General features: G+C 42.2%; 1 protein-coding gene across 2 annotated transcripts; it reads right to left on the reverse strand.

Moving 5' to 3' along the window:
* UPK1B (uroplakin 1B) lies at window positions 1-27,556 on the reverse strand. Of its 2 annotated transcripts, XM_077776676.1 has the most exons (8): window positions 27,425-27,553; window positions 17,413-17,500; window positions 16,073-16,273; window positions 13,582-13,656; window positions 12,516-12,638; window positions 10,560-10,739; window positions 5,310-5,393; window positions 1-915 (listed from the first exon to the last, which is right to left on the reverse strand). In XM_077776676.1, the coding sequence occupies exons 2-8, from the start codon at window positions 17,479-17,481 to the stop codon at window positions 865-867; spliced, it is 783 nt and encodes a 260-aa protein (XP_077632802.1). In that variant the 5' UTR covers window positions 17,482-17,500; window positions 27,425-27,553; the 3' UTR covers window positions 1-864. The 2 variants fall into 2 exon arrangements, with proteins under 2 accessions (XP_077632802.1, XP_077632803.1); XM_077776677.1 differs by lacking the exon at window positions 5,310-5,393 and having other exon boundaries at window positions 27,425-27,556.

Here is a 27,556-nt window from a genome sequence, read left to right on the forward strand (position 1 = left end):
TATTCAGAAGCCCTCTTTATTTATAAGACTAGGCAAACAAATATTGAATTATAAGAATTTCTTTCAGGACCACGAATGGAAACAGTTCAGAAGAGAAATATTTTGACAGTAACAAAAATCATCATAAATCATGTATCTAATAGCTGGCTTGCTTCTCTTTTGTTTGAAAGGTGTTTCAAAAGTTGAGATTGGTAAATATGCGACAAGCCCCTTCTTTGTCCCCAAAAGTCCACATTCTTTCCATGGGAGAATTGAGCTTAATGCACAACATATCACTCAGCCCTCTCTTGAGAGGAAGTTTCAGCCATTATTAACTCAAGGTCGGACATTGTCCTGGAGAATAAAAGCATCATAGGTTGACATTAAGGGAATCACATGAGTCTGTGCAGATGGGAGCCACCATAGGACAAAGGCCAAAGATCTCTCTCAGCAACCTTTTCCTTAGTTCTCCCACCTGGGCAATATTGAGATGAATGAAAGCCTTTGGAAGCCTCTTTTAGAAAGCTGTGAGAAATACATGCAAATGTGCTGTCCAAATACAGACCTGGGCTTGCTGTGGTAGCACAGGTTCCTGTGGATGTCTTTATGCCCCTGAACTAAAAATAAACGGGTGGAAGTAGTAAGTCTCCTTTTCCTATCTTCTATAAAAATGTCACAGAACCCTAGACCAAGCTGAAAACACTTAGTGAGAATTTTGAGAGACTGAGAGCTCAGAGGAACACCATACCAACTGACTTGGTAATTTGAGTAAGAATGCACACATCCCCCTGGGGCTCAGATGTGGGATATATGCTAGGAGATCGAGCTTGCAGTCCGAGGTCCGGAGTCACAGGAGGAAGGTGGTATAGTGGTGACACTTGGTTCTTAATATTCTATTCTGCTCCAGTAGAACATGGTACCCAGGAGAACCCAAAACTAGAATAGAAAGGGAAAAAATAAATAGGGAATTAAAAACAATTTTTTTAATGTTTTATTTATTTCTGGGAGAGAGAGACAGCGTGAGCAGGGGAGGGTCAGAGAGAGAGGGAGATACAGAATCTGAAGCAGGCTCCAGGCTCTGAGCTAGCTGTCAGCACAGAGCCTGGCATAGGGCTTGAACCCATGAACCGTGAGATCATGACCTGAGCCGAAGTCAGATGCTTAACCAACTGGACCACCCAGGCGCCCCAAGGGATTATTTTAGAAACATCTCATACTTGGGAAAAAAGGATATTAGGCTCACTCAGGCTTAGATGATGCTGAATTTTTAAGAGTAATCTCACCTTAAGAAACCTAATGGGGCAGGGGTGCCTGATGGCCCTGTCTGCTAAGCAATGACTCTTTATTTTGGTTCAGGTCACAATCTCATGGTTTGTGAGATTGAGCCCTGTGTGGAGCTCTGCACTGGCAGCACAGAGCCTGCATAGAATTCTCTGCCTTTCCTTGCTTGCATTCTCTAAGTAAGTAAATAAAAAACACAACACCTCATGGGGCAGAGGTAACTATCCTGCTACTGAGAGACAGCTTCCCCATTCCCCACCTCCCTGCCCCAGACTACACCCAGACTTGCCCATCTTCTGGGATTGCTCCTCTCACCTCTGTGCTAAATTAGCCCCCTGGGGAAATCCTTGCTTCTTCCTATGAGGGCTAATGACCCTCCAGTTGTTTCCAATTTCTCATATGTACCATTTGAAGGTACAATTTTCTTACTTTCTGCTATTGAACCTCTTCTCCCACAGGATTCCCTCTTTCCCCAAAAATGCTTGTGCCCTGCAATGGCTGCCCCTGCAGAATGCCACAGAACTCAAGGCATTTGACTCAGGCAAGGGTTGGAACATCTGGCTCCTATTACAGCTCTCCTACTCACTCCCTACATCTGGAAAGTAAAGATAATACCATCTTATTCGCCTACCTCCTTGTTAGAAGATGGAATGAGATCATGAAATACTATTATTACTCATAGTAGTAATAATAAAAAATAAAGCATCATGTCTGATGTTTATTGACTACTTACTGTACATCAGGCACTGTCCTGAGTGCTACATATATAACTCCACTGAGTGCTTCCAGAACCCAATGAAGAGATCAAGAAGGTAAGGAGCTTAACCAAGGAGACTGGCTACCTATCCAGCTGCTTTTCTAGGGATTTAATGCTAACAGCATTGGATCTTGACACCTTGTCCATAGCAGACCCTCAGTACACTTGGTTTCCTTCCCTTCCCTCTTTTGAGTTTCATTCAGGGGGCCTTCCTAGATTCAGAGTCCATTTGACACTTGCAGAAATGTCAAGGGTTCTAACTGGTCTGGAGTGGGTTTATAAATTTTTTTTTTAATGTTTATTCATTTCTGAGAGAGAGCGCATAAGTGGGGAGGAGCAGGGAGAGAGAGAGAGAGAGGGAGATGCAGAATCTAAAGCAGGCTCCAGGCTCTGAGCTGTCAGCACAGAGCCCGACGTGGGCCTCAAACTCACAAACTGTGAGATTGTGACCTGAGCTGAAGTCGGATGCTTAAATGACTGATTCACCGAGGCACCCCTGGTCTGGAGTTTTAAGATCCTTGAGAGCCTTTAAACATTACCCCACAGTTCCTGCTAGCATGGCATGAATAGGAACTTCATTGTTACCATTTTTCATTCATTCAGCAAATGATCAGTCACATGCTATGTGCTCTGCTAGACACTAGGGATACAGAAGGCAGCTGGTTCCCAGGCTTTTGCCAGAGACAGATACATTGTAGTAGAGTGACTGTGACATGACAGAGGTGCATACAGAGTGTTGTGGGAGTTCCTGAGGGTGGGTGAGGGACCACAGAGGACTTCTCAAAGGACATGATTTTCCCTTCCTACCTGTCTCACTCAGCTTTTCATCCCAAACCCAGCATTTCCAAAAGTGTGGTGCATAAACACCCAAGGGACCCTTGTGGATGTCCATGAGGTCAAGACTACATAATAATATTAAGAATTTTTTTGCCCTTTTTACTGTTTTCACATTTGCACTGATGATGCAAAGCCAGGGACAGTAAAACTGCTGGCATCTTAGCAAGATTCAAGGTAGAGGCACTAAACTGTGTTAGTAGTCAGTGCATTCTTCACTGCTGTGTACTTGCAATAAACAAACAAACAAAAAGATTTAGAGCTTTAAGGGAGCCTGAGTGCCTCAAACGGTTATGCATCCGACTTTAGCTCAGGTCAAGATCTCAGGGTTTGTGAGTTTGAGCCCGTGTCAGACTCTTTGCTGCCTGCTTGGAGCCTGAAAGCCTGCTTTGAATTCTGTGTCTTCCTTTCTCTCTACCCCTCCCCTGCTAATGATCTGTCTCTCTGTCTCAAAAATAAACATTTAAAAATTTTTAAAAAAGAGTTTTAGAATTTTAAGATTGTTTTTGATGAAGCAGTAAGAATTACTAATTTTACTAGGTGTTCACCTTTAAATATACATCTTTTTAATACTCTTGGAACAGAAAGAAAGTAAGCATAAAGCAATTTGTTGCATACTGAAATCTGATAGTTGCCTGAAGGAAAAGCACTTGTGTGATTTTTTGAGTTGTATACCGTATCAGCCATTTTTTCATGTAACATGACTTTTACTTTAAAAAAATGACTAATATACAAGCTACAGTTATTCAGATTGGATGTTTGGCAGACATTTTCTCAAATTATGAAGCGAGTCTGTCACTTCGAGGAAAACAACTGATAATACTTGTCAGTGATAAATTTGGGCACTGAAGCAAAAATCAGGAAACTTGTTTCTGTCATGATGGGCCCATAGCATCCCCATTCTTGAAGTCCTTTCCAATATGGCAATAGCAATGAATGTGATTTCTTGGTATTGCATAAAGAATTCAGCCCACATTTGGAAGATCAGCATAACACAGTGAACCAATATTTTCCCAAATAAACGATGCATGATGTTAATGGAATCATGAATGGGTAAAAGATTTATGCAAATTTCAAGACAAATTGATGTATCTTACTATAACAGAGTCTGAAAAGTTTTTTGACATAGTTTTAGAATCTATATTGCAACTAACCTTTAAGAAACTACTAGTTGTCAAACTGTGTAATATCAAAGAAGAATATTCACAATTACATTTAGATAAGGCTATCAAAACACTCCTGGTTTTTTTCAACTGCCTATCAGCATGAGGATGGATTTTCTTCAAATCCTTCAACCTAAGCAACATATTATAACAGGAAGTGAAGGATCAAATATGAGAACCTAGCTGTCTTCTATTAAAACCAGATACTGAAGATACTTTTCAAAATGTAAAACAATGCTACTTTTCTCACCGTTTTTGTTTTGGAAAATAGGCACTTTTTTCACAAAAATATATTGTTTTTTTTTTTAATGTTTTATTTATTTCTGAGAGAGAGAGGGTGTGAGCAAGGGAGGATCAGAGAGAGACAGAGGTATAGAATCTGAAACAGGCTCCAGGCTCTGAGCTAGCTGTCAGCACAGAGCCCAATGGAGGGCTCGAACCCATAAACTGGGAGATCATGACCTGGGCCGAAGTCAGCCGCTTAACCGAGTGGGCCACCCAGATGCCCCTCACAAAAATATATTGTTACTGGTAACATGTAATCAGTTTATTATTGTTCCTTTAAATGAATTAATAAAGTGCTAATTTCCAATTGGGTAAATATAGAGACAGCCCCCATAAATAAAAGCTTGTTGGAGTGCTTAGTAATTTTTGAGAGTGTGAAGGGGTTCTGAAACTAGCTTTAGAACTGCTTCCCAAAGGCAATGAATGGCTCTTAATCCTGATAGCAAATTAGAATCATCTGGGAAAAAAAGAAAATTTTTAAATGTCTGGGTCTTGGCCCCAGACCCACTGGATCAAAATCTCAGAGGTTGGGCCTCGTGCATATTTTCTTTTTCCCCGAGCTCTCCCAGGAAGTTTTCATGTGCAGCCAGGGCTGAGAAGCACTGCCCTACTCTTCCATTGCATGAACATCAGATAAAGTAGGTGAGGTGAGAGTGGAGGAGGCAGCTCTTTGGAAGGAGCAACGCAGATCAGGGCGGGGCAGGAACCATCTAGGGAGCAGACAGTGTTTGGTATCTAACTATAATGAATTAATGAGATCTGGAGAGCTGGAAGGGCAGGCAAGTGCTTCTCCATCAGCCAGAAGGATCTGGCTAGTAGGGCACATCTCTTCCCCAGTAGGGGATATAAACACTCTACTTGCCAGGGGAATCCACTGTCCTTGGTCTGGTGCCAGCAGCTTCCTGACTAGCCCTTGGGTCCAAGGTTTTGTTTCCAGACTGTGTAGTGTGGCTGGATTATCCAGGGGCAATCTCAAGTCCTCTCCTTATCTTGTGCAGGGAAATACTCACAGTCCAGCAGAGAATGGCAAATCCAAACCAGGCAACCCCCCAGGCATGTCGGTTCATCGGTCCAGAGATGAGTTCATAGCAGCCCTGGAGGGGCAGGTGATCCCACATGGGTGTGAGAGGAACCAGAGAGAAAGATGTAAGAGATGGGGGAAAAGAAGATGTCTATTTATATCAGTACTCTTCCAGATTTAGTTTAACATAACCAGGTTATTTCCATGTTCCTGTGGACATCCAGGTATTAACAGGGCTCCGCTGAGGGGATTGAAATAATCCTGTTCAACAGCTACTCTACATCACATTATTTTGTGTCTTTATCACTTAGTCTAATGAAGGTGCTGCTATTTTAGGCTGACATTTTTTCATATTGAATACGTGGACAGTGTCAAGTATTCTTTTTTATTGTAGTATAAAGTACAATATAAGGTATACTTAATAAAATTTGAGTATTTTTCTTTCCTAAAATATTTTATTGGTGAGTTTTTTTGAGGGTAGAGTTACTTTTTGATTTGTTTATTCTTTTTTTTTTAATGTTTTATTTATTTCTAGGAGAGAGAGAGAGACAGCATGAGCAGGGGAGGGTCAGAGAGAGAGGGAATCACAGACTGAAACAGGCTCCAGGCTCTGAGCTGGCAGTCAGCACAGAGCCCGACGTGGGGCCCGAACCCACGAACCGCGAGATCATGACCTAAGCGAAAGTCGGACGCTTAACCGACTAAGCCACCCAGGCGCCCCTGTTTATTCTTTTTTTAAAAAAGTTTTATTCTTTTCTTTTGAGAGAGAGAGAGAGAAAGACTGCAAGTGGAGAAGGGGCTGAAACAGAGAGAGAGAGAGAGAGAGAGAGAGAATCCTAAGCAGGTTCTGTGCTGCCAGTGCAGAGCCTGACACAGGGCTCAAACTCACAAACCCAGAGCCAAAACCAAAAGTCAGATGCTCAACTGACTAAGCCACCCGGGTGCCCCTAATTTGTTTATTCTTTTTTTTTAAATGTTTTATTTATTTCTGAGAGAGAGAGAGAGAGAGAGACAGACAGACAGCATGAGCAGCGGAGGGTCAGAGAGAGAGGGAGACACAGAATCTGAAACAGGCTCTAGGCTCTGAGCTGGCTGTCAGCACAGAGCCCGACGCGGGGCTTGAACCCACGAGCCGTGAGATGATGTCCTGAGCTGAAGTCGGATGCTTAACCGATTGAGCCACCCAGGCGCCCTAATTTGTTTATTCTTCAATAAAAGTGCTTCTAATCTATGAAAATCAGGGTTTATTTTTAACCATTAAAAGAAGCCCTGTTTCATGCTTTCTAAATTCTCATTTCAACATATCTTTATTGGATTCTATTGAGAGCTTGAAAAGCCATGTGTGGGTGCAAATGATTTATTTTTTATTAACCAAATCATTAATTCATGCATGCCATAATCCAGAAAGTTTTTATATGTGGGACATTCTGTTCCAGTCACCATGCAAAGTGCAGGAATAATGCACACGCGGGGGCTCGGGCTGCCCTCTGAGTGACCTGTGCTAAAGCCCTGGGAGAAGTCTAGGAAATGGAATAGCCAGGGGGTTCCATGGACTCTCAGGTCCAGAGAGAAATGTCCTCCAAAGGCTGACCTTGAAGTTTAGGCCCTGGCTATAGGTGACTGCTTGTGGCTCCATCTTTTTGGAGCCTGCTCCAGTCCCTTGTTAACGCATTTATACCCCCTGCCTTTGCTAAGCCTCTATTTCTTCCCCACTTACTCTTCTCTATGTTACAGACATCTCTGTTCAGCTACATGCTCAAGTGAAAAATGTTTGAATTATCTTTAACTGTTCTTCTCTTATCCAACATCAAACACTTAAGCAAAACCTTTGGGGTCTACTTTATTTTATTTTTATTTATTTATTTATTTATTTATTTTAATGTTTTATTTATTTCTGAGAGAGAGAGAGAGAGAGAGACAGCGTGAGCAGAGGAGAGTCAGAGAGAGAAGGAGACACAGAATCGGAAGCAGGCTCCAGGCTCTGAGCTGTCAGCACAGAGCCCGACACGGGCTCAAACTCACGAACTTTGAGATCATGACCTGAGCCAAAGTCGGACGCTTAACCGACTGGGCCACCCAGGCGCCCCTATTTTATTTTTTTAAGATTTTGTTTTTAAGTAATCTCTACACCCAACATGGGGCTCAAACCAAAACCCTGAGATCAAGAGTTGCACACTCCACCGACTGAGCCAGCCAGGTGTCCCTGGGTCTGCTGTAAAAATTTATCTCAGGGGCACCTGGGTGGCTCAGTCTGTTAAGTGTCTGACTCCTTGGCTTAGGTCATGATCTCACGATTCGTGGGTGTGAGCCCCGTGTTGGGTTCTGCCCTGGCAACACAGAGCCTGGTTGGGGTTTCTTTCTCTCTCTTTCTCTCTCTCTGACCACCCCCTCTCTGGCTTCCCCCCTCAAATTAAATAATAAATAAACTTTAAAAATACATCTCAAATTCAAACACTTATTAATTCCTATCACTTTGGTCCACTATGGTCTCACACCAGAATTACGACAATGGCCTCTTAACTGGTCTCCCAAGGCTGCTCCACTGTTGCCATCCTGCTTACCTTTATATGCTGCCAGATGGATGTTTATAAAACATAAATCAGATCACTTCAAATCCCTGCGCCACCACCCTTAAAATGAAATTCTGAGTCCTCACAGTGGCCTGCGGGATACTGTCTGATGCCACTCCATCTCCATGACCCCAGCTTCCTCTACCAGAGGCTGTTTCCCTGTAAAGCTAATGAGCTTAGCCTTCAGGGCTGCTTACTTACAAGACCATTTCAAGGTGCTGTACCTAATTTTGTATGCGTATTTTTAATTGTTTTTCCTGCCCCTGCAATGTAGATTTTGAAAAGCTACAATATGGATGTGAAAAAGAGTCATTCATCTCTTCAATCACCCACCCACCAAACATTTCTCAGTGCCTGCTTTGTGCCAGGCAGTATGTGAAGTACTGAGGATACAGAATGGAGTAATGCATGGTCCTCAAGGAGACTCAGAAGAAAATAGCCTTGTGAACAAATACTTATGATATGGCTCAAGTTATCAACTGCAATAATCAATAATAGAAATACAGTGTATGAAGTACTGGGTGGCATATTTTGCTATCTAGAAAGGGATTCCTCTAAGAGAATTAGCAGGACTTATAGCTCAAAAAGAATTGTGGTGTGTGGGAATCTGGAGGACCAGGAGAGGGAGAAGTGGGAAGGGTTAGTAGATAAGAACTACGTTGAGAGTGAAGAACAAGTGAGGTTGAGAAAGTATGGAGTTAGGGACAGAGAGAAGAATTTCAGGTTCGGGAATTTGGCAGGAAAGTAGGGTTGTGTGATGATGAGTTTGCAGCTGTGGTGTAGCTGGTGGGTGGGTAGAGGAGATGGAAATGTTAAGGACAGGTGAGACCAAGGAATCGAGGGAAAATGTGAGAAGGTTGTAAAAACTCAAGTGAATGTCCCTCCCTACTAGAACATTACATGTACTAGGGAGGTAACATGATTATCCGAGGGCAAATAGCCCTTTCTGTCCCTTTCAGAGAGATTATATAGTTTCTGTGTAACTACAGTCCAAACAAGATAAGTTTGTGAGGGTCAGTGCGAAGGTTGAAATATGAAAAGCATTTTATTACTTCTGAGAGTGATAATGATATTGCGTATTGTGATTATAAGGAATAAATTTAATTCTTAGAGTAGCCTGAATATAACTGATTAAAATGACAGTAAAACAACGTTGCTGAAAAGCTAAATAAGGGTCATTTTGAAGAACTCTACAAAATAATCCTCATCACTCCCACATCCTTTCCCGGATTACCCTTCCACACGTGGGATGATGATCAGCCGTACAGTGTCCTTCATTCTGAATGTGCACTTTGTATTCTTTACTCCCAGACTAAGGAGTATGACATTTCTCAAATTATTTAATAAACTGGAACACAACCACCTTTCCTCAAAATGGTAACTCGTAAAGTAGGATAAACCTTTCACAGGCTGGCTACAACAATATGAGGATTCTCATTGGGTTTTTCAGGAATATTTCTAAATTCTTTCTTGGCTTACAGTCTGAGCTCTGGAATCAGACTGTTGGGGTCTGAATTCTGATTCAATCATTAACTAGTGCCTTGGGCAAGGCACTTCTTATATCTCTATGTCTTCCTTCCTCATTCACAAAATAAGGATCATAATCACACTTACCTTTGATCTTTAAATGAGTTAAAAGACGTATTAACTCTGGCTTTAGTAAGTAGTCAATAAATGTTAGTTTTCATGATCATTATGTCATTTTCATCAGGCTGGAAACACTTACTCAAAAATCATCTGTAACCAAATCATCAATCTAATAGTTTATTAAGACTATCCTAAGGATGCCTAGGTGGCTCATTTGGTTAAGCTATCGACTCTTGATTTCGGCTCAGGTCATGATCTCATGGTTCATGAGATCGAATTCCATGTTGGGCTTCAAGCTGACAGCATGGAGCCTGCTTGGGATTCTCTCTCTCCCTCTCTCTCTGCCCTCCCCCACTCACACGCTAGCACTCTCACTTTCTCTCAAAATAAAAAAATAAACATGAAGAAAAGGACTATCCTATATTACCACTGTATAAGGAATGTGGTTATATAATTATTGCATCTATTATCAGCAATTGACATTGCTTTCAAAACTAGTAAAACATTCTTTTTGTATACACCCCTTCCAATTTACATTTCGCAAAAACAGAGCAAATATTTGTTTAATGTAAATAGTTTTTGAAATACCAATCCTAGGGGTGCCTAGGTGGCTCAGTCAGTTAAGTGTCTGACTTTGGCTCATTCATGATTGCATGGTTTGTGGGTTCAAGCCCTGCCTTGGGCTCTGTGCTAACAGCTCAAAGCCTGGATTCTGCTTCAGATTCTGTGTCTCCCCCTCTCTCTGTCCCTCCCCTGCTCATGTTCTCTGTCACTCTCTCTCAAAAATAAACATAAAAAACCTTGAAACACCAATTTCATACATTGTGCAAATAGTTTGCATTTTAAAAAGTTGAACTTTGCTATTGCAATTCTCATGTTCTGTTGATTTTTTCTATATGTAGATTTTTCCAGATCATTCTTAGATTAACATCCGTATTTTACTACCAGAGAAGGAAATAGCTGACACGAGGTTTAGGGAAAAGGATGCAGAATTCTTGACGAGAGACTAAAACCTACAGCTAACCAATATTTCCTTAATGAAGAACAGGAAACCTGGCAGGTCTGGGGCAGAGAGGACTCACCTGCTTGTGGTAGTATCCAGGCACTCCTAGCTTGCAGGCCTCCAGGTTGAGAGGTTCTTTAAGATTGTCCATCACACAGCACTGACGAGGCCAGGGATAGTCGGCATCATTATTCTGGGTCCGGAAGGCAGATGTATATTTCTGCCAGTCTGATGGACCATTTACACCACAGCAATTGTCCTGTCAGCAGAGGAGAAATACAAAATTCTCTTTCATGGTCCTTGCTAGAGCCGTCGATGTAGCAACTGAGATTTTATGGAGAAAGAAGATATGGAAAGTGTACCATAGTATGCGTTTACTAAAATTCCCCAAACAAGAGCTGAGGGTATCAATAACTTACGTTTTAGACGTTGGAAAATACTTCAACATTTGTTACTTTACTAGCTATTAATGAGCTCGTGGCCTTTGATGAGTTTTATCCCCTAACCTCAGCTCTATTTGGAGTGGGAGGACATTAGCTATGTGTTCATTGATCTTCATTTCCTCTGTAGAGACAGCCATGTGCCATCAGGTTTGGGTTATTTTTTTCTCTCATTATTAAAGCAATACATATTTATTCTAGAAAATGTTAAAAATATGGAAATGTAAAACATGAATTATTTCTAATTTTTTCACCACTAACATTTTTAATTTTCTGATTCTCAATTTGCTCATATGTCTTAAGGATAATTGTACCTCTCTGATATTGCTGAATCAAGATATTCATAGTAATAAAAATTAACATTTATTGAGGGTTTACTATGGACCAGGCACTGGACTAAACAGGTTAGGCACATTAACTAATCCTCACAGAAACCCTGAGGACCATGGGGGATAAAACATACCTCCCATCACTTTCCTTCCTTTTTATAAATTCTGCTAAAGTGTTTCAAGGGAGGAAATTAAAACTGCAGGCCTCTCTGAACTTTTAGAATAAATATTTCCCAACAAACTTGATGATAAATCTGCTGTCTTTAAAGCATGTCTTATTTTGCTACTGGATTATGGAAAATCTCTCACCAAGGGAGAGTGTTTGGCTTGAGACTTTTGGGGAAGAATGCTTAAGTTGTAGCCAGGCTTCTTTTAGACTGGGTTTTTAAAAGTTGGTAAGATTTTTCAAAATATGTAGGCATTCCCATTTCCATTCAAAGAGCTTAGCTCTTGTTAAAAGAGTGGAAATGTATATGACCTATGGTCAGAAGAGTGATAGAAAGTAAAAAAGTGGCCAATGAATTGGATGTCTTAATGGGGTAAAGAGACTTATTGGAATAGGTATAATCAGATAAATGAAGGAAATGATAGAAGATAGAGAGTAAAGAGGGCTCAAAGAGGGTACAGAGGCTATAAGGGAGTTTGCTGATGATGTACTGTGAGCAGGTAGAGGGGAAGGGAGAGACGGGGTAGTGGGAGAGTTGGGTCAGATTAGGGTTTATGTAGGGATAAAAATTTATAAAGGCAAAAGGGGTGATTGTGGATATTCTGAAAGACTTGGATTTTTGATGATATTTAAGGTAAACTTGCATATAAGGTATGATGACCAGTTAGAGAAAAGTGGGCATTCAAGTCAATTCATACCCCATGGTCCTTAGGAGGACTAGCCAATAGGTACTAAATAAGCAAAATAGGGAATGATTGCCTCTTGAGTTCACTGTGGTCTGGAAGAGGAAAACTTTTTCTTTTAATGTAAGTGATGCCTGAGTTCTAAGAGGCAGCCTGTGCCTCTAGATTTTGTAATAATGTCGTTATCCCTAATTGGAAGTTAATTAACATTATGGATTAAAAATAAAGAGATCTTGAGGTCCCACTGAGTGATGTGCACACAAGAGGCCTAGATAAGAGGAATAAATGAATTTGCCTATGTCCAGTCTCTTTCTGAAGGAAACCTCCCTACAGACTGTGGTCCCCACACTTTGACTTCACTTCCAACCACATCTTCACTCCTGGATACTGGAATCTCTCCAAGACCGCAGGCATTACCTGGAGCATAAGTCTGTCCCAGGTCTTGGTAACTCCATTGTTTTTCCATTGGTCATCATTGTTTGGAGGGCTATTGTTTTGGTACCTCTCCAGCATCTGCTTCAGGAAGAGGTTAGGCGTGAACTACAGTAGGAGGAGGCAACACAAGAAGAAGAGTTAGCACACTCATGCCCAAGGAAGCAAAATGATTTGCTCTGCCTGTTACTGGGGGCACTGAATGTTATCTTCTGGGGCAAAACTGTGCTCAGAGGAACCAAGAAGGGTGGTGTGGGTGGGAGGCTGCTCTGTATGTCTGAGGTCCTTATGCAGGGGACTTTGAAGCCTCCCATCTTCAAAGAAATCCCAGCAAGACCAGGGTGGGCAGGCATCGTAGGGGGGCTTAAACTGGGAAATGGAGAAAAGGAGAGAAAGCGGGATACTGAATTGAGAGGGCATCTTTGATGCAGTGGATTATTGGTCATCCAGCTGGAGGACCAGTGGCTACTGCAGAGTGGGGAGGAGCCCAACAGTACACGCTTGGGGCCTGGAGTCTCTCTGCCTGGACTCAAGATTCTTCTCTTTCACTTGCCAGCTACGTGACTTGGACAGGTTACTTCGCCTTTTTAAGTCTCACTTTTTTAATCTATAAAATGACCACGGTTGATAATACCTATTTCATAGAGTTCTTATGAGGATTAAGTAGTTATATATTTAATTTTTTAAAATATTCATTTATTTTTGAGACAGAGAGACAGAGTGAGAGCAGGGGAGGGGCAGAGAGAGAGAGAGAGAGAGAGAGAGGGAGACACAGAATCCAAAGCAGGCTCCAGGCTCCGAGCTGTCAGCCCAGAGCCTGATGTGGGGCTCGAACTCACAAACCGTGAGATCATGACCCGAGCCAAAGTCACATGTTTAACTGACTGAGCCACCCAGGAGCCCTGAATAATTACATATTTAAAATTAATGCACACATTGGAGTGTCTGGTACAGTTCAAGGGCTTAATACATGTCAGTTCTTATATTGTTACGATGATAATGATGATTCATGTGGTCATTTTTGCTCTGTGCTTTTTGTGACTGTACTCACAAAGTCTCGTTGTGTTGCTGCTGTGATACAAGATGCCACTTCAAAGCCATATACTATAAACATCAGAATGAAATACTGGAAGAGAAACAAATAAAAAAAGGAATTACATGTATCTCCAAGGAGAGAATTAAAAAAATAATAATTGTTATACTTTCAGCATAGTCATCAAAGTATAGCCATCTAGTCAATAATGAAATTATTCAACAAACCTTCATTGATCAGCTGCTTGGCCAAGACTGGGTGCTACGTGCTTATCAACTCAATTCTCTCCTTATCCCCAGACAACAAATGGCTATTGAATACAGAGCTTTCTCAGTCCAGTGTATCCTATATTTCTACTTTAACTGAGAAAAACAAATACAAGAGAATGAACTGGTGTGTGTGTGTGTGTGTGTGTGTGTGTGTGTATGTTCAATGGCTGGCTAGAGAATCTCGGTGGATCAGAAACTATATAGAGCTTCAAAAATCCCCCTCATTAAGAGAAATTTTGTTTATGGTTTATTGGAAATTTGGAATTACAGAGTTCAGAAAAAGATGACCAGATCATGTTTAATATCCATCCACTGTCCCTCCTGACAAGGGCCCAGCCTCTCCAGAGAGGAGCAGGTGGCCTCCAGGCACACAGCCCTTCACTGGCATTCTTCTCTCAACACCCACCCTTCCAAGTATGGGCCACATGAGTGGAACAGACCTCGCCGTGTGGTATTGCTGTCGTGTGTATGTGTCCACACTCGCACATGTGCACACACGCATTCACGTGATGCCTCCCGACCACACTGCCCCTATGTGTTACCAGAAAATATCTGAACATCAAGTTGCCTCTGAATCAGTGATGGGAACTATTTGTGAGGGTCTGTCTTTGCTTTCTTCAGCATTGCACATTCACTAGTGGTGTCTGGCTTCGGAAGGGGTGCTGTAGTCCATGGGGGAGGGCAAGGAAAACCATTCTCTCCCCCTGGGCAGAGGCGGCTCTCTGAGCAGGATTCTCTGTGGCCCTAACCACTCAGCTTGGATAAAGGCTGGGGAGTTAACAGCAGGTGCACCTTCAGAGGCCTCATAACATTTGCTGTTCTTTGTCACAGCTTTATTGGTTATGGGCACCTGGCTGGCTCAGTCCATAGAGCACGTGATTCTTGATCTTGGGATTGTGAGTTCAAGCCCCATGCTAGGTATAGAAATTACTTAAGAATAAAATCTTTAAAAGAAAAAATGAACTTTGATGGTTCTTCTTAGAGAGGCTCAGAAACCTCTTAGAAACTATCAAGAAAGGAGGCACAGGACGCAGCTGCTTTCTCTGTCAGCCCCTTGGAAGGGAGGGACACTGCTCCTTTGCTCTGCAGGGCACGGTAAAGAATGTTCCCTGCTGGCTGTGTCAGGCATACATGGCTGGCCCAAAGTGAGACCAGGGTGCAGGTGAAGCTTGTCTCTGGGGACACCTGCCCCTCCTCTCCCTTTTCCTGAATTCTTTTCCCCACCTGAAAAAGTGGGTGCTTTTGCCCTGTAACTAACTCACGCTAAAGGAATCAGAGAATGTAAAAGTTCTGCATTCCCCGGGTGCCAGGACAATGTTTAGATCACAGGAAAAGTAAACCAACAAGCACTTTAAGTTGCTGGGCTTGTTCCATAAAGATGTAACTCAGGCCCTACAGCATTTGGGTAGGAGAGTTATTTCAGGGCGGGGAGTGGGGGTCGGGCCCCATCACAGTGTGAGAAACCATTGTCCTGAGAATGGGCTCAGAGAATAGAGGTCTAGACCCAATACCCAGGGTTCTTAGCTCTGCTGGCTACAAATCTGCTTCCATCTACAAAGGCAGGGAGTGACCTTGCTGTCTATGGCTTGGAGCAAAGTTTCTCTGTGGGTGCACAGTGTTAGAGCCTCCACAGGCAGATGGAGCTGAAGCTGCACTCTATAGTGCTGTGCATTAAGGTTTCCTAGGGACCCTGAAAAGCGAGTGAATGTATAATAGAGGAAATGCAGGTCATTATATACAAACATCAGCCTGGGCTCAAAAATGAAAAAGTTCATGCTTTCTCTTAAAAATTCATGCATATTTTGTATTTTATACCCTAAAATATCACTGACTGAATAATACTGAAATAATATTTTAAACTACTTATTGTCAAGAGAACAACTCTAATCATCAAATTCTCACTCTGTCTCTTTGGCCTACGTAGCTCCTGGCTGAACCCACTGGCTGCAGACACCAGTTGGAGAAGCACTGATTCGGAAATACTCAACAGGGTGACCATCAGGTTTCTCTCCTTTGGGTTCTCTGTACTAGAATCTTCTGGACTTGCAACAGTGAAGGGCATCCTTGCTCCCAAAATGGTCAAGCTTCACTGCGGGAAAAGTGTTTCCTCCACTCTCCCTTCACCTGGTTCTCTCTGCTCCCACTTACCCCACTAAAAGCCAAATCACTATGCTCAGGGAAGAAGAAACAATCCATCAAAATTGGCCAGGAGACAACTGAAGAGAGCTTTAAGTTCTCACCGCCAGAAGAATTTTCCTGTTGGACTTCATGATGCCTACTATGCCAAGAACAGACAGACAGAAGAGACAGATGCCGACAAACATGCCAATCCAGGCCGCCCCATAGATGTCATCATTGTCAGTGGCTTCAAGCAGTGGGTAGAGGCTGTGTTGGTCGGACACAAAGAAGATGCACTCTGCAGTCAGGGCAATACCGCACATCTGGGGGCAGAGGACATTCTGTCAGGCTGGTAGTGGAACAGGGTTGGAAAAGGGATGCAAAAGTATGGAAGGGGATTCTAAGAGAGGCTAACTCTCTCTCTGCGTAGGTTCAAAGCAATTAACTGAAACTCATCTCCAGGAAATCAAATAGGTCCTTCCAACCTATTCGTAGGTTGTGCGCCTCCTCCCACATGTCACTCTGTCTTACTGCTATTTAGGAAAAGACTCAGGCAATTTCAGACCATCTAAAGTCCGTGGGACAGAAGCCACTCAAACAACATCTTGTGTGGATATAACCTCCCAGCCCTGATCCCACTGTCCTCTGCCCCAATTTCTGGATTATAATATTTAGACTAATCTTTGTCTGGGATTTGGTCATCAGTGTCAGAGAACCACTGAGCATTAGGGCTGGAAGTGACCTTGGTGGTTTTCTTTCCCACCCCCTGCATTTTATGGACAAGGGGTGTTGTCCTTGAAAGCTGATGACTTGTCCAGAGTGATGGAGTTAGAGGCAAGGTGGGAGCAACAGCCAGAGATGACTCTCAAGTGCTCTCTCAGCACACTGAGCCCACACAGCTTGACCTCTGAGTCACCCTCCCATCCTGGTACCGGTCTCTGTGTGATAAGGACAAGTAAATGCAAACATCTGTCCCCAACAGCCTTAATAGCACTGTTCCACGCAAATCAAATCAAGGTGAAATAGGAAAGAAACACCAAAGTGTGTCAGTGGTGGGAATGTTTGCACACTGACCGTGGTTGACATGGTTTCTTTCAGATTCTTGTGTTTTAAAGTTGGGAGGGAGGGGTTGTGGGCTAAATGGGTAAGGGGCATTAAGGAATCTATCTTGAAATCATTGTTGTACTATATGCTAACTTGGATGTAAATTTAAACATAAAATAAAAATTAAAAAATAAAGTTGGGAGGGAAATATTCTCTTTTTTTTGGCATATCACATAGTTACATATGATTATATAATTAAATTCTAGCTGGTGTATTTTGCTAACACATTTCCTAAAATGAAAAGAGATAGGAAGCCAGTAATTACATGATTGTTTTCCTTTAAACTCTCACTTTTGATTAATCCAAAAATTGTGATTACAGAAAAGACAGAATTTCCTGAAAAATACTCATTACTTACACCAACAATCACATTTCCAAAAATCAGCAGGCCCTGGAAGCAACGAACAGTGGAGTCCTCTTTGGCCATTGTCAGGATATTCCCCAAGCTGAAGACACAGTGGAGAACATTCCAGCTGAGTAGGACCCGGTGACAAATGCTGCTCCAAGTTTCATAAAATGACTACATCACTCTATCACGCATCACCTTCTTGTGTTCCAAAGCATCCAGACCAAAGTCAGGCATTCGTTTAGCACAGGAGGGAATTTGGTTACTAAGCCCAGGAATCTCTCTCTCTCTCTCTCTCTCTGTATATATATATATATTTTTTTTTAACTCTAATTTTATAAAGAAGAAAAAAAGTAACTTTTAGTTGTTCTTTAAGGTGTACATATACAGACTGCACACTTCTGAGTGATGAGCTGAGGTCCTGCATGTGAGCAAGGGCAGACATGGGGTGCTGAGGACTGGGCAGGGCTGAAGCACCCCCAGGTGCCCTGGCATGGCTCTTCCTGCCCTTGGTCATGGCAAACTGAAACCCCAAAGGGGAACCCATGGCCAAAGTTGGTAGCTGGTGCACATATGGACTATGGGCAGCTGTTAAAAATCATTATTATCAGAATATTTTGGGGGCACATGGGTGGATCAGGCGGTTAAGCGTCCGACTTCGGCTCAGGTCATGATCTCATGGATTGTGGGTTCGAGTCCTGCATCAGGCTCTGTGCTGAAAGCCAGCTCAGAGCCTGGAGCCTGCTTCAGATTCTGTAACTCCCTCTCTCTCTGACCCTCCCCTGCTCACGCTGCCTCTCTCTCTCTCTCAGAAAAAAAAAAAAAAAAGTTAAGAAAAAAGAGAATATTTTGTTACCTTCAAAAATAGTTGGCAATTTAAAAAGTTCCCTGGGGGTGTCTGGGTGGCTCAGTTGGTTAAGCAACTGACTCTTGATCTCAGCTCAGGTCATGATCTCACTGTTTGTGATTTTGAGCCCTGCACTGGGATCTGCACTGACAGTGGGGAGGAACCTGCTTGGGATTCTCTCTCTCCCTCACTGTCCTCCTCCCCTGCTTGTGTGCTCTCTCTCAAAATAAAGAAAAAACCATTTAAAAAAATCTTGAAGACATAATGAAGAGTTCCCTGTTGCACGAGGGGGGGCCGGGGGAGAGGAGGGGCTGACATATAGTTCCTGCTGTGTGCCACTCTACCAGGTGCTTCACATACACACATCTAATTCTCATAGCCCAATTAGGTAGAAAAGAAAAAAGATGAGGAGGCTCATTTCACAGATGAGGAAACTAAAGCTTTAATTTAGGTAATTAAGTTCCCTGGGGCCATGCAATCAGTAAATGGAAGAGTTAGGCCGGAGAGCTTGGTCTGTGTGACTCTGGAGCCCAAGTTCATCCCCTCAGCCCACACTGGCTCCCAGAAACTATTTACAAGATTTAGTGCTTTGTATGGCACTAAAGATAAGTGGGCCTCTCCCTCCCTGAGGATTCTCTGGAAGGAACATGAGGGTAAGTGTTTGGGTCAATTACTTTAGCTTTTGTGGTTAAAATACCTTCAGAAAAGCCATTCAGATCTCTTATCATGTTGTTAATTAAATTAACTAATCACTTCCTGTATTCATACTCTAAGTCAAAATGTATTAAATAATATGCCTTGAGTTTTGAGGTATAAGAGATATATTAGGGAGATTGCTGTTTTCTAGGATTTTATACTCTCGTCGGGAAGCTAAGACATGTTCCTAAATAATTTTAATACATCTAGGAAGTCCCTAAGAGTACGGGCGTTTTGAGTAGGGAAGACATAAGCCTTGCAGAGTATATGTGGTTTTGGTAAGTAGATTAGAGATTAGGGCAGTATGGCTGACATTCCAGGGAAAGGAAATGTCAGGGAGCAAAAACCTAGAAAAGCAAGGTGGCCATGAGGTCGCAAGTGAGTCACTTTGGCTGAAGTCCCAGTTTGTATAGGAGATCAGTGGGAGGCAAGCCTTCTCAGACCCTGCTAAAATTTAACTTCATTTGTTACTACTCTCTAATGTAAGTATTAACAACCTTCCAAATAATTCTCCATTTTCCCTTCCTTTAATTGAAATTAAAATTCATGAGTGTTTTGGGGCGCCTGGGTTGCTCAGTCGGTTAAGTGTCCAACTTCAGCTCAGGTCATGATCTCAGGGTTGGTGGGTTCTAGCCCTGCGTTGGCCTCTGTGCTGACAGCTAGCTCAGAGCCTGGAGCCTGTCTTCAGATTCTGTGTCTCCCTCTCTCTCTCTGACCCTCTCCTGTTCGCGCTCGCTCGCTCTCTCTCTCTCAAAAATAAATAAAAACATTAAAAAAATAATAAAATTCATGGGTGTTTCTGGCTCAGAATTGGGTGCATAGTGGGTACTCTATCAATGTTTGCTGAATGAATAGAACTGGGCATTGTTATAAGATCTTTATGTGTAGTTTCTGCTTATTAGAAATGGCATTCATTCTTTCCTGCAATTGTTCCAGTCATTGTTAAACGTTAGACTGAGTGGAGCCTGAGTTCCCTGAAGGAGTTAATGCACCGTCTGCCAAGGAGATCTTTACTCATGTAATCAGACCAGTCACATTGTAAAATGCATACTGGTATGCACAGACATTGCTCCTGACAAGTTAAGTTACCATCTAGAGACACAAATAAATAGACAGTGAAAGGCAGAAGTTCAAACAACCCAAGTATAGAAAGTAAAGGGCAAAAGTCTGGAGGCCAAGGGCAGCACCATTTCAACCAGTACAGATTATACATCCATTTGCTGGGTAGCATCAGCCTGCTTAGTTGATTAGCAGTGATTTGTTCTTTCAAGGAATTTAAAGTGTGATTACAGCAACATGGGTTCAAAGCAAAAATGACTGTATGCAGTCAAATAAAGGAGGAAATAGGACTATGCATAAAAGGAGGAGAGTAGGCAGGCCACCAAAGAGAGGCTTTCTTGGTGCAGAAAGGAACTGAAGAAACTCTGAAGAAGGTATTTGGCCCCGGTGACTCATTAAACCCCATGACAGCCTTTTTCAAAGAGGCCCTGCCACACCGAGTTTTATAAAGGGGGAAGGGACCAATGAATCACCTGTGGGAGAATTGTCCATCAGATTCAGGGTGGAAACGTGCAGACAAGAGTGGAAGATGAGGAGGCAGACCAGGGGTTAGTCTGAGTAAAAAGAAGAATTAACTGAAGAAATCTAGACAGGCGTGGGCAATGACAGAGAGGCGGCCTAACTATATTTATGGAAGGCAGGGATATAGTGATGGTAAGACATTCTGAAGTTGCTGACCACTAGATTTTTCTCCATTTCCCCTGTGAATTCTCTCCTCCTTCAAGCCTCTGGGATCAGTGATCCGTAACTTAGAAAGTCGCACTTGTCTTCCAAAATAACAAAATGATGATGAAAGCTGCTATTTAATGAGGACTTCCAATGTTCTCAGAACATGTTAGGGACTTTATCCTCTCAACACATCCAAGAGATGGGTATTTTTTTTAAGTTTATTTATTTTCTAGAGAGATAGAGCAGGAGGGAGGGAGGGGCACAGAGAGAGGGAGAGAGAGAATCCCAAACAAACTCCATGCTCGAGTCTGATGCAGAGCTCGATCTCAATATTGTGAGATCATAGCCTGAGCCAATATCAAGATTTGGATGCTTAAGTGACTGAGAAACCCAGGCACACCAAGAGACGGGTTTTTATTTTTTTTTAACCAAAGTCTGTACTAGTTTCCCATGGCTGCTGTAACAAGTTACCACAAATTTCATGGCTTAAAACAACACAAATGTAACATCTGATGTGGAGGTCAGAAGTATGAAAATGGTGGCTCAGTGGGTTGAGCCATCAACTCTTGGTTTTGGCTCAGGTCATGATCTCACAGTTTGTGGATTTAAGGCACTCCCACCCACGCCCAGTGGGGCTCTGTGCTGAGCATGGAGCCTGCTTGGGATTCTCTCTCTCTTTCTCTCTCTCTCTTTCTCAAAAATAAAAGAAATAAACTTAAAAAAGTGTGAAATGAGTCTCACTGGCTTATAATCAAGGTGTCAGTAGAGCCTTCCTCCTAGAGGATCCAGGGTGAGAATCTGTTTTCTTGCTATGTTGCTGATGAAAAAAGGGAGGCCTGAGAGATAACTTACTTTGCCCAACACCACATTGCTTAGAAAATGCAAATGTTCAGATCCAAACACAGGTATGCTTGGCTTCAGATCATTTATATAACACTGTGTAGTTTATAAAGTCCTGTCACATAGCTGCTACTTTCAGTATAAAAAGCAACCCCTGACTCGCTACCTTGCCAAGCCTCAAGCAGAGAGAACAGGTCCATTTTCCTGCTCAGATGAGCCTGTCTTTGCAAAGGTCAGAATAAGTGGGCCTCTCTTCACTCACGTTTCCAGGTTCTTGTCTCCTTAGCTCCTTGACATTACACTAATATTTGTACATTTGCCCCAAGCCCAGTGCTGCACCCACATGTTTTTCTAGAAAATTTGTTTGGAAGTACCCCAAACGTGCAGTTCTCTCACCCACACCTCGGGACAAAAATTCGTGGAAGGTAAAGTTGCGAATGTGCAGGTTAATATGACAGCCAACATTTCATAGCCTCTCCTTGGTCATTTGTATTTTAGACTAGGTTGGTGTCCAGAACATATAAAACGTTGTTGTATCGGTCAAGCAGCCACAAATGTCAAGAGAGATGGCACTCAGGGAACCAAGTGTAGGCTTCTGGTGCCTCACAGTATAGCCTAGTGGCTGTGGTCTAGCTGTGAGCACAATGGACTTGGGTCAGAATACTGAGGTTCAAACCCCCAGTCTTGCCCATCCTTACTGTGTATCCCTGGGCAATGCCACTCAGTGTCTACTTCCTCATTTATAAGATGGGTAAAACACAGTGTGTTTCACGGGGTTGTGATCATTGAGATAAAAGATGCAGAAGTGGTTGGCAAATACTGTTGTGCTTGTGGTGTGGCCAGAGTCAGAAACCAAGTAGCACATCCACATGGGAGGGACCCTCTCTGCATTCCATCAGCATTCCTGAACAGTTAACACCGGACACTAGGCTACATTGCCCTGGCTTTGGCTAGCTCCAGGGCCTCTGCTCCAGACTGAGGTGATCCAGAGCTGATGCTTAAGATTCTCCTCCCTGCCCAGGCTGCATTTCCCCTGATAAAGAATTTACTTAGGGGGGATTCTGTCTGCTCCCCTTGCGGATTGTTTCCTCCTGGTATCAATGTACAAATGGTTTTCTGCACTTTATTGTAAGAGTCTCCAAAGCAGGAGGAAGCACTGGGATGCTGTTTTATTTGTCTTTCTAGGTCCAATGTGACACAGTGCTTGACAAGTTTTCGCATCAATGGTGGTTAAAAACTATATATATATATATATATATATACATACATGTATGTGTATATATATATAGTTTTATATATATATAGTTTTTTATATATATATATAGTTTTATATATATATAGTTTTATATATATATATAGTGAATTTATTTTCCTTTCCAGAGAGGACAGGTATAGAGAGAAAAGAAAAGGGTGGGACAGATAGGCACCTCTCTGCATAAAGAACATAAACTGTGGTGTTCTCTAGGGCCTGGTGGAAGGTGTGTCTCAGGTTAATAACTTCTTGAGTTTTGTTTCTGCCTGCCTGATTAAAAAAGTATTATGATAAATACTTTTTATGGTTAATTTTATGTGTCCACTTGATTAGGATATGGTGCCCAGTTGTTTGGTCATATACCAGTCGGGATACTGCTGTGAAGATATTTTTACAGACCTGATTAACATGTAAATCAATAGACTTTGAATAAAGCAGATTATTCTCAACATGGATGGGCCTCTTGCAATCGGTTAAGGTCCTTAAGGGCAAAACTGGTTTCCTGAGGAAGAAGGAATTCTGCCTCAAAACTGCAAAATAAAAGCCTTGTCTGCATATTTCAGACTCAAGATGGTAACATCAGCTTCTTTCCTGAATTTTCTGCTGCTGTACAGATTTCAGGCTTGCTAGCGCCTACAACATGTGAGCCATTTCTTTAAAACAAATATTTCTTATGTGGCTGAAGATGTAGAGGCTTTGTAGTCAGTCCTCTCATTGTGGAAATGAGCAACCCGAGGCTCTGGGAGGGCAAGTGACTTGCTTAAGATCATGGATATGTTGTTTGCAGAGTCAAGATTCAAGTCCACATCTCCTGACTCTTAATAGCCTTTTATTGAGTCTGTCACTAATCATTCTTCTTTCTAAGGTAGGTGGATACTACCTCCCTTTGTTTCTTTCAAGTTGAGAGAAATCTTCAATGCCCTGCTCTTTTCCCTTACAGGTTAAGCCATAAAGGGAGGCATATAAACAGAGCCAGCAGCAAGAAAGCCTTCTACCTTTGCCTTCCGTTCAACTCTTCTCACTAATTATCCTAATTTCCAAAATCCCACAAGAGAATAATTCCTTTGCTCCAGACTAGAATGCACATCCATGTAAAAAAGAGGCACACTGAGTCTCATTAAGTTGTCCATGTCAATGTCTCATTGTAAATGATTTCATCAGACCCTTTCATTTTCAAACAGAGAGGGAAGACGAGAGAGAGAGAGAGAGAGAGAGAGAAAGATGCAAGGAGAGTAGGACCTCAATAGACTAATGTAATTAATGATCTTGGGGCTTGGGTCTGTCTTCTGTGGATAGAGACTGAGTCCTGACACTATGATGTGTCTTCCCCTCCTATGGACCCTTTTTAGCCCCCAGTATGTATGTATCAGCTATTTCAAGGATGGGGTCTATAGAAACTTTCTTGTGTTATTCCACAGCAGCTCTTTCCTCATAGGTAATAGCTTTGTTTTTTAACCTAGCAGGGATAGAAAAGAAGCAAATGAGGTGAGCTGAGTTTTAAAATGTGGGATTGGTAGAGGGCAGAGAGCTGAGTAGTGACAGTCCACTTTATTTTTTTAAACTTTTAAACAATGTTTATTTATTTCTGAGAGAGAGAGAGAAACAGAGCATGAGCAGTGGAGGGCAGAGAGAGAGGGAGACACAGAATACAAAGCAGGCTTCAGGCTCTGAGCTGTCTGCACAGACCCAGTGCGGGGCTCGAACTCCCCTACCATGAGATCATGACCCGAGCTGAAGTCAGACATTTAACTGACTGAGCCACCCAAATGCCCCTATTTTTAAATTGTTTTTAACATTTATTTATTTGTGAGACAGAGAGAGACAAAGCACAAGTGGAGGAGGGACAGACAGAGAGAGAGAGACACAGAATCTGAAGCAGGCTTCAGGCTCTGAGCTGTCAGCACAGAGCCCAGTACGGGGCTAAAACTCACATACTGCAAGATCATGACCTGAGCCCAAGTCGAATGCTTAACCAATTGAACCACCTAGGCCCCCTGTGACTGTCCACTTTAGAAATACTATCACCCCTGACTGAAAGTATGCAGCTCACCTCAAAGTGTTTTCCACATTCAAGAATAGCCTCTGTGAGCCCCACCCTGTGGAAAACTGCCCAGTGGCCTGGCACCATGATGATTTACACAAATTGCTCAACATCCCAGGAGCTTCTTTGCTCCGGAGGAGTGCAAACGTTTTAATAGGCTGGAGTTTTCTTTACTTTTCTTGTGCTCTCATTCACAATGTTTTCTTACAAAAATTACTCATATCTATAGTGTTGATGTTTCCAGACACATTGAATAGGTCTAAAAACCATTGCTCACTAAACAAACCACTTTCAAAGCAGAAGAAAAAGAAATAAGACTCTCCCACCACGCATGAGATCATTTTTTCAAGTTCATTACCTCTTTTCCTCACCCAAGTTTGTTGGACCAGAGAACATGCAAACCACACCTCAAACTCTAGCTCATGCTAGAGAAATTTGGATTAACAAAAGAAAAAAAAAAAACCCCAGAGAAATGGGAGAGGAAGAAATAAGGAAAACACCGTGCTACTACCTTAGTCCTGACCTTGAAACCCAGAACAAGAGTAGACAGTTGTATGACTTACAGGGGAGAATAAAGGTGGGTGTGTGGATTTTAGATCAGAACAGGACAATTGCTAGTCTGCTTAATTTTAGGGTCGGATGAGTCCCTGGAAATGATGAAAAGCGGCACTTGTGCCCTCGGCTGTGACACCCATGGCTCACAGCATCCATTGGTTTTTCTTGCTTTAAAGCTCTAAACCTGCTCTAATATGGCAACTAGTAGTTGCATGCAGCTGTTTTCATTCAAACTCAGTCAATTAAATAAAAAGTCAATTACTTGGATGCACTAGCCACATTTTAAGTGTTCAGTAACCACATGAAGTTAGTGGCTATTGTATAGAACATTTCCATCATCGCAGAGGATTCTACTGGGCAGCACTGTTCTAGACTCCTGATGCTTGCGGTGATAACTTCACAGCCCTTGACCCACCTGAAGTCAGATATAAGATAGAAGCAATGGCTCAGCCATTCTCAGCCACATGAGGACCTCAGGTGTGGGCAAGGCCAGCAGGATGCCCAGCCCCAAGGCAGGAATGCTATGAAGACTCCTTGGGGGAGGTGAGGTTAGGGCACCTCTTCATGAATTTGGTCTTTGCCCTAGTTAGGGAACACCAGGGGTGTGTTCAGCCTGCATGGGCTGATCAGTGTTTGTTCTGAGTAAGAATGTAGGCAGGAGAGGTCAAAAAGAAGTTCTGAGATTTCATTTGTCTTTCTTGACTAAATAGTGTATAAATTCCCCTAGGTATTTACAAGTCTATGATTCTTTCCAGGTAGTTTTAAAAAAATGGGTGAGTTGATTTTTAAGCCTATTGTAGCAGAAAGCAAAATAAGAAAATTTTCTCCTCATCAAGAAGGGCTAATCAAAAGGGAAACTATTTCTTTACAAGGTTTTAAAACTATATAAATATATATAAAACCAAAATATGTATGTATATTTTATATATACGTTCTTTTTGTGCTAAGCAACTCTGTTCAGGCAAGAAACAATCAACATTGTATTTAATTTTTTTAATGTATTTTAAATTTATTTCTGAGAGAAAGAGAGAGAGAGAGAGAGAGAACGTGAACAGGGGAGGGTCAGAGAGAGGGGGAGATGATACAGAATCTGAAGCAAGCCCCAGGCTCTGAGCTAGCTGTCGGCACAGAACCCGATGTGGGGCTCTAACCCAAGAAACCGTGAGATCATGACCTGAGCCGGACGCTCAACTGACTAAGCCACCCAGCACCCCAACATTGTCTTTAATTTTAAGAAGACATTAAAATTAATGATATTCAAAATGTATTAAAAGTCTTTGAAACTAGTTGTAAGTGGGGTTTTAAACTTATAAACAAAATAATACTAACCTTATTTGAAACTTAATTCATTTTATGTGTAGAAATGTTGTTAGAATGAAAAATATCATTAGGGTCTGTGGATCCTGTAGATCAACTAATTGGTGAAGAGTAAAAATAAATTATATAAAAATAACATTGTGTAGATAAAGCTAATTTGTTGACTTATTTCAATGGACACATTTATTAAATAGAACTGTTTGCAGAGAAGAAACATGAGAAAATTGTCTCAAATACCCCATTATGAGCAGGCAGGACCAAATGATTTCTGATGAGAGAACCAGGGAACTTTCTCTCTGCTACATTGTTAAGAAAGAACATGACCCGCTTCGTAATTTTTCTTTTTGCTTCTCAGATTTCACAAAGAAATTGGGGTCCCCAAACTGGGGTCAGTCTGAAATTTTAATCAGGAGATACAGGTTTTCCCAGGATTCTTGGATTTTTCTTGGTCTTCCTATTGGGAAATTTGAGGTTGGGATCCAGGTGGGTGAATAACACTCCCAGAAGAATTTTAACCTCTGTTCTGAGAACTGGACAATATCAAATGGTTTAAGAAAGCAATTTTTACCATTTAAAGGAAAAGAGAACAAAATCGCCACAAAATACTAAATGACCAAAAATGACAGATCTATTCATGAGGACATTATCTTCTCTGCTCTCTTTGGGACCCCAGTTCACCTCCCAGGAAAGCACCCCAACCATTGAGGGTGTCTCTGGCTTCCCTGCACAGTGAGATCAGTCTACTCACCACGGTGCCCACTGCTCCTCCTCCTCCTTCTCCTCCTTCTTGTGCTGAGCCGGCCCACTCTGCAAAGCTGCTCTGGCCTGAAGTGCTTTTCTACCCAGCACCAATTCTCTGAACCTCCACCAGGGAAGGGTG

Source organism: Crocuta crocuta, unplaced genomic scaffold (genome assembly GCF_008692635.1).
Source record: "Crocuta crocuta isolate KB4526 unplaced genomic scaffold, BGI_CrCroc_1.0 scaffold87, whole genome shotgun sequence".
Lineage (NCBI taxonomy): Eukaryota > Metazoa > Chordata > Mammalia > Carnivora > Hyaenidae > Crocuta > Crocuta crocuta.

What these genes read in the sequence shown, in the direction of transcription:
- UPK1B (XM_077776676.1), bottom strand. Translation starts at nt 17,481, where the DNA reads ATGGCCAAAGAGGACTCCACTGTTCGTTGCTTCCAGGGCCTGCTGATT. An exon ending in GGGACAGACTTATGCTCCAG is followed by an intron (nt 10,740 to 12,515) that starts GTAATGCCTGCG and finishes CTCTGCTGACAG; the next exon opens with GACAATTGCTGTGGTGTAAA. An exon ending in CTGGATACTACCACAAGCAG is followed by an intron (nt 5,394 to 10,559) that starts GTGAGTCCTCTC and finishes CTGCCCCTCCAG; the next exon opens with GGCTGCTATGAACTCATCTC.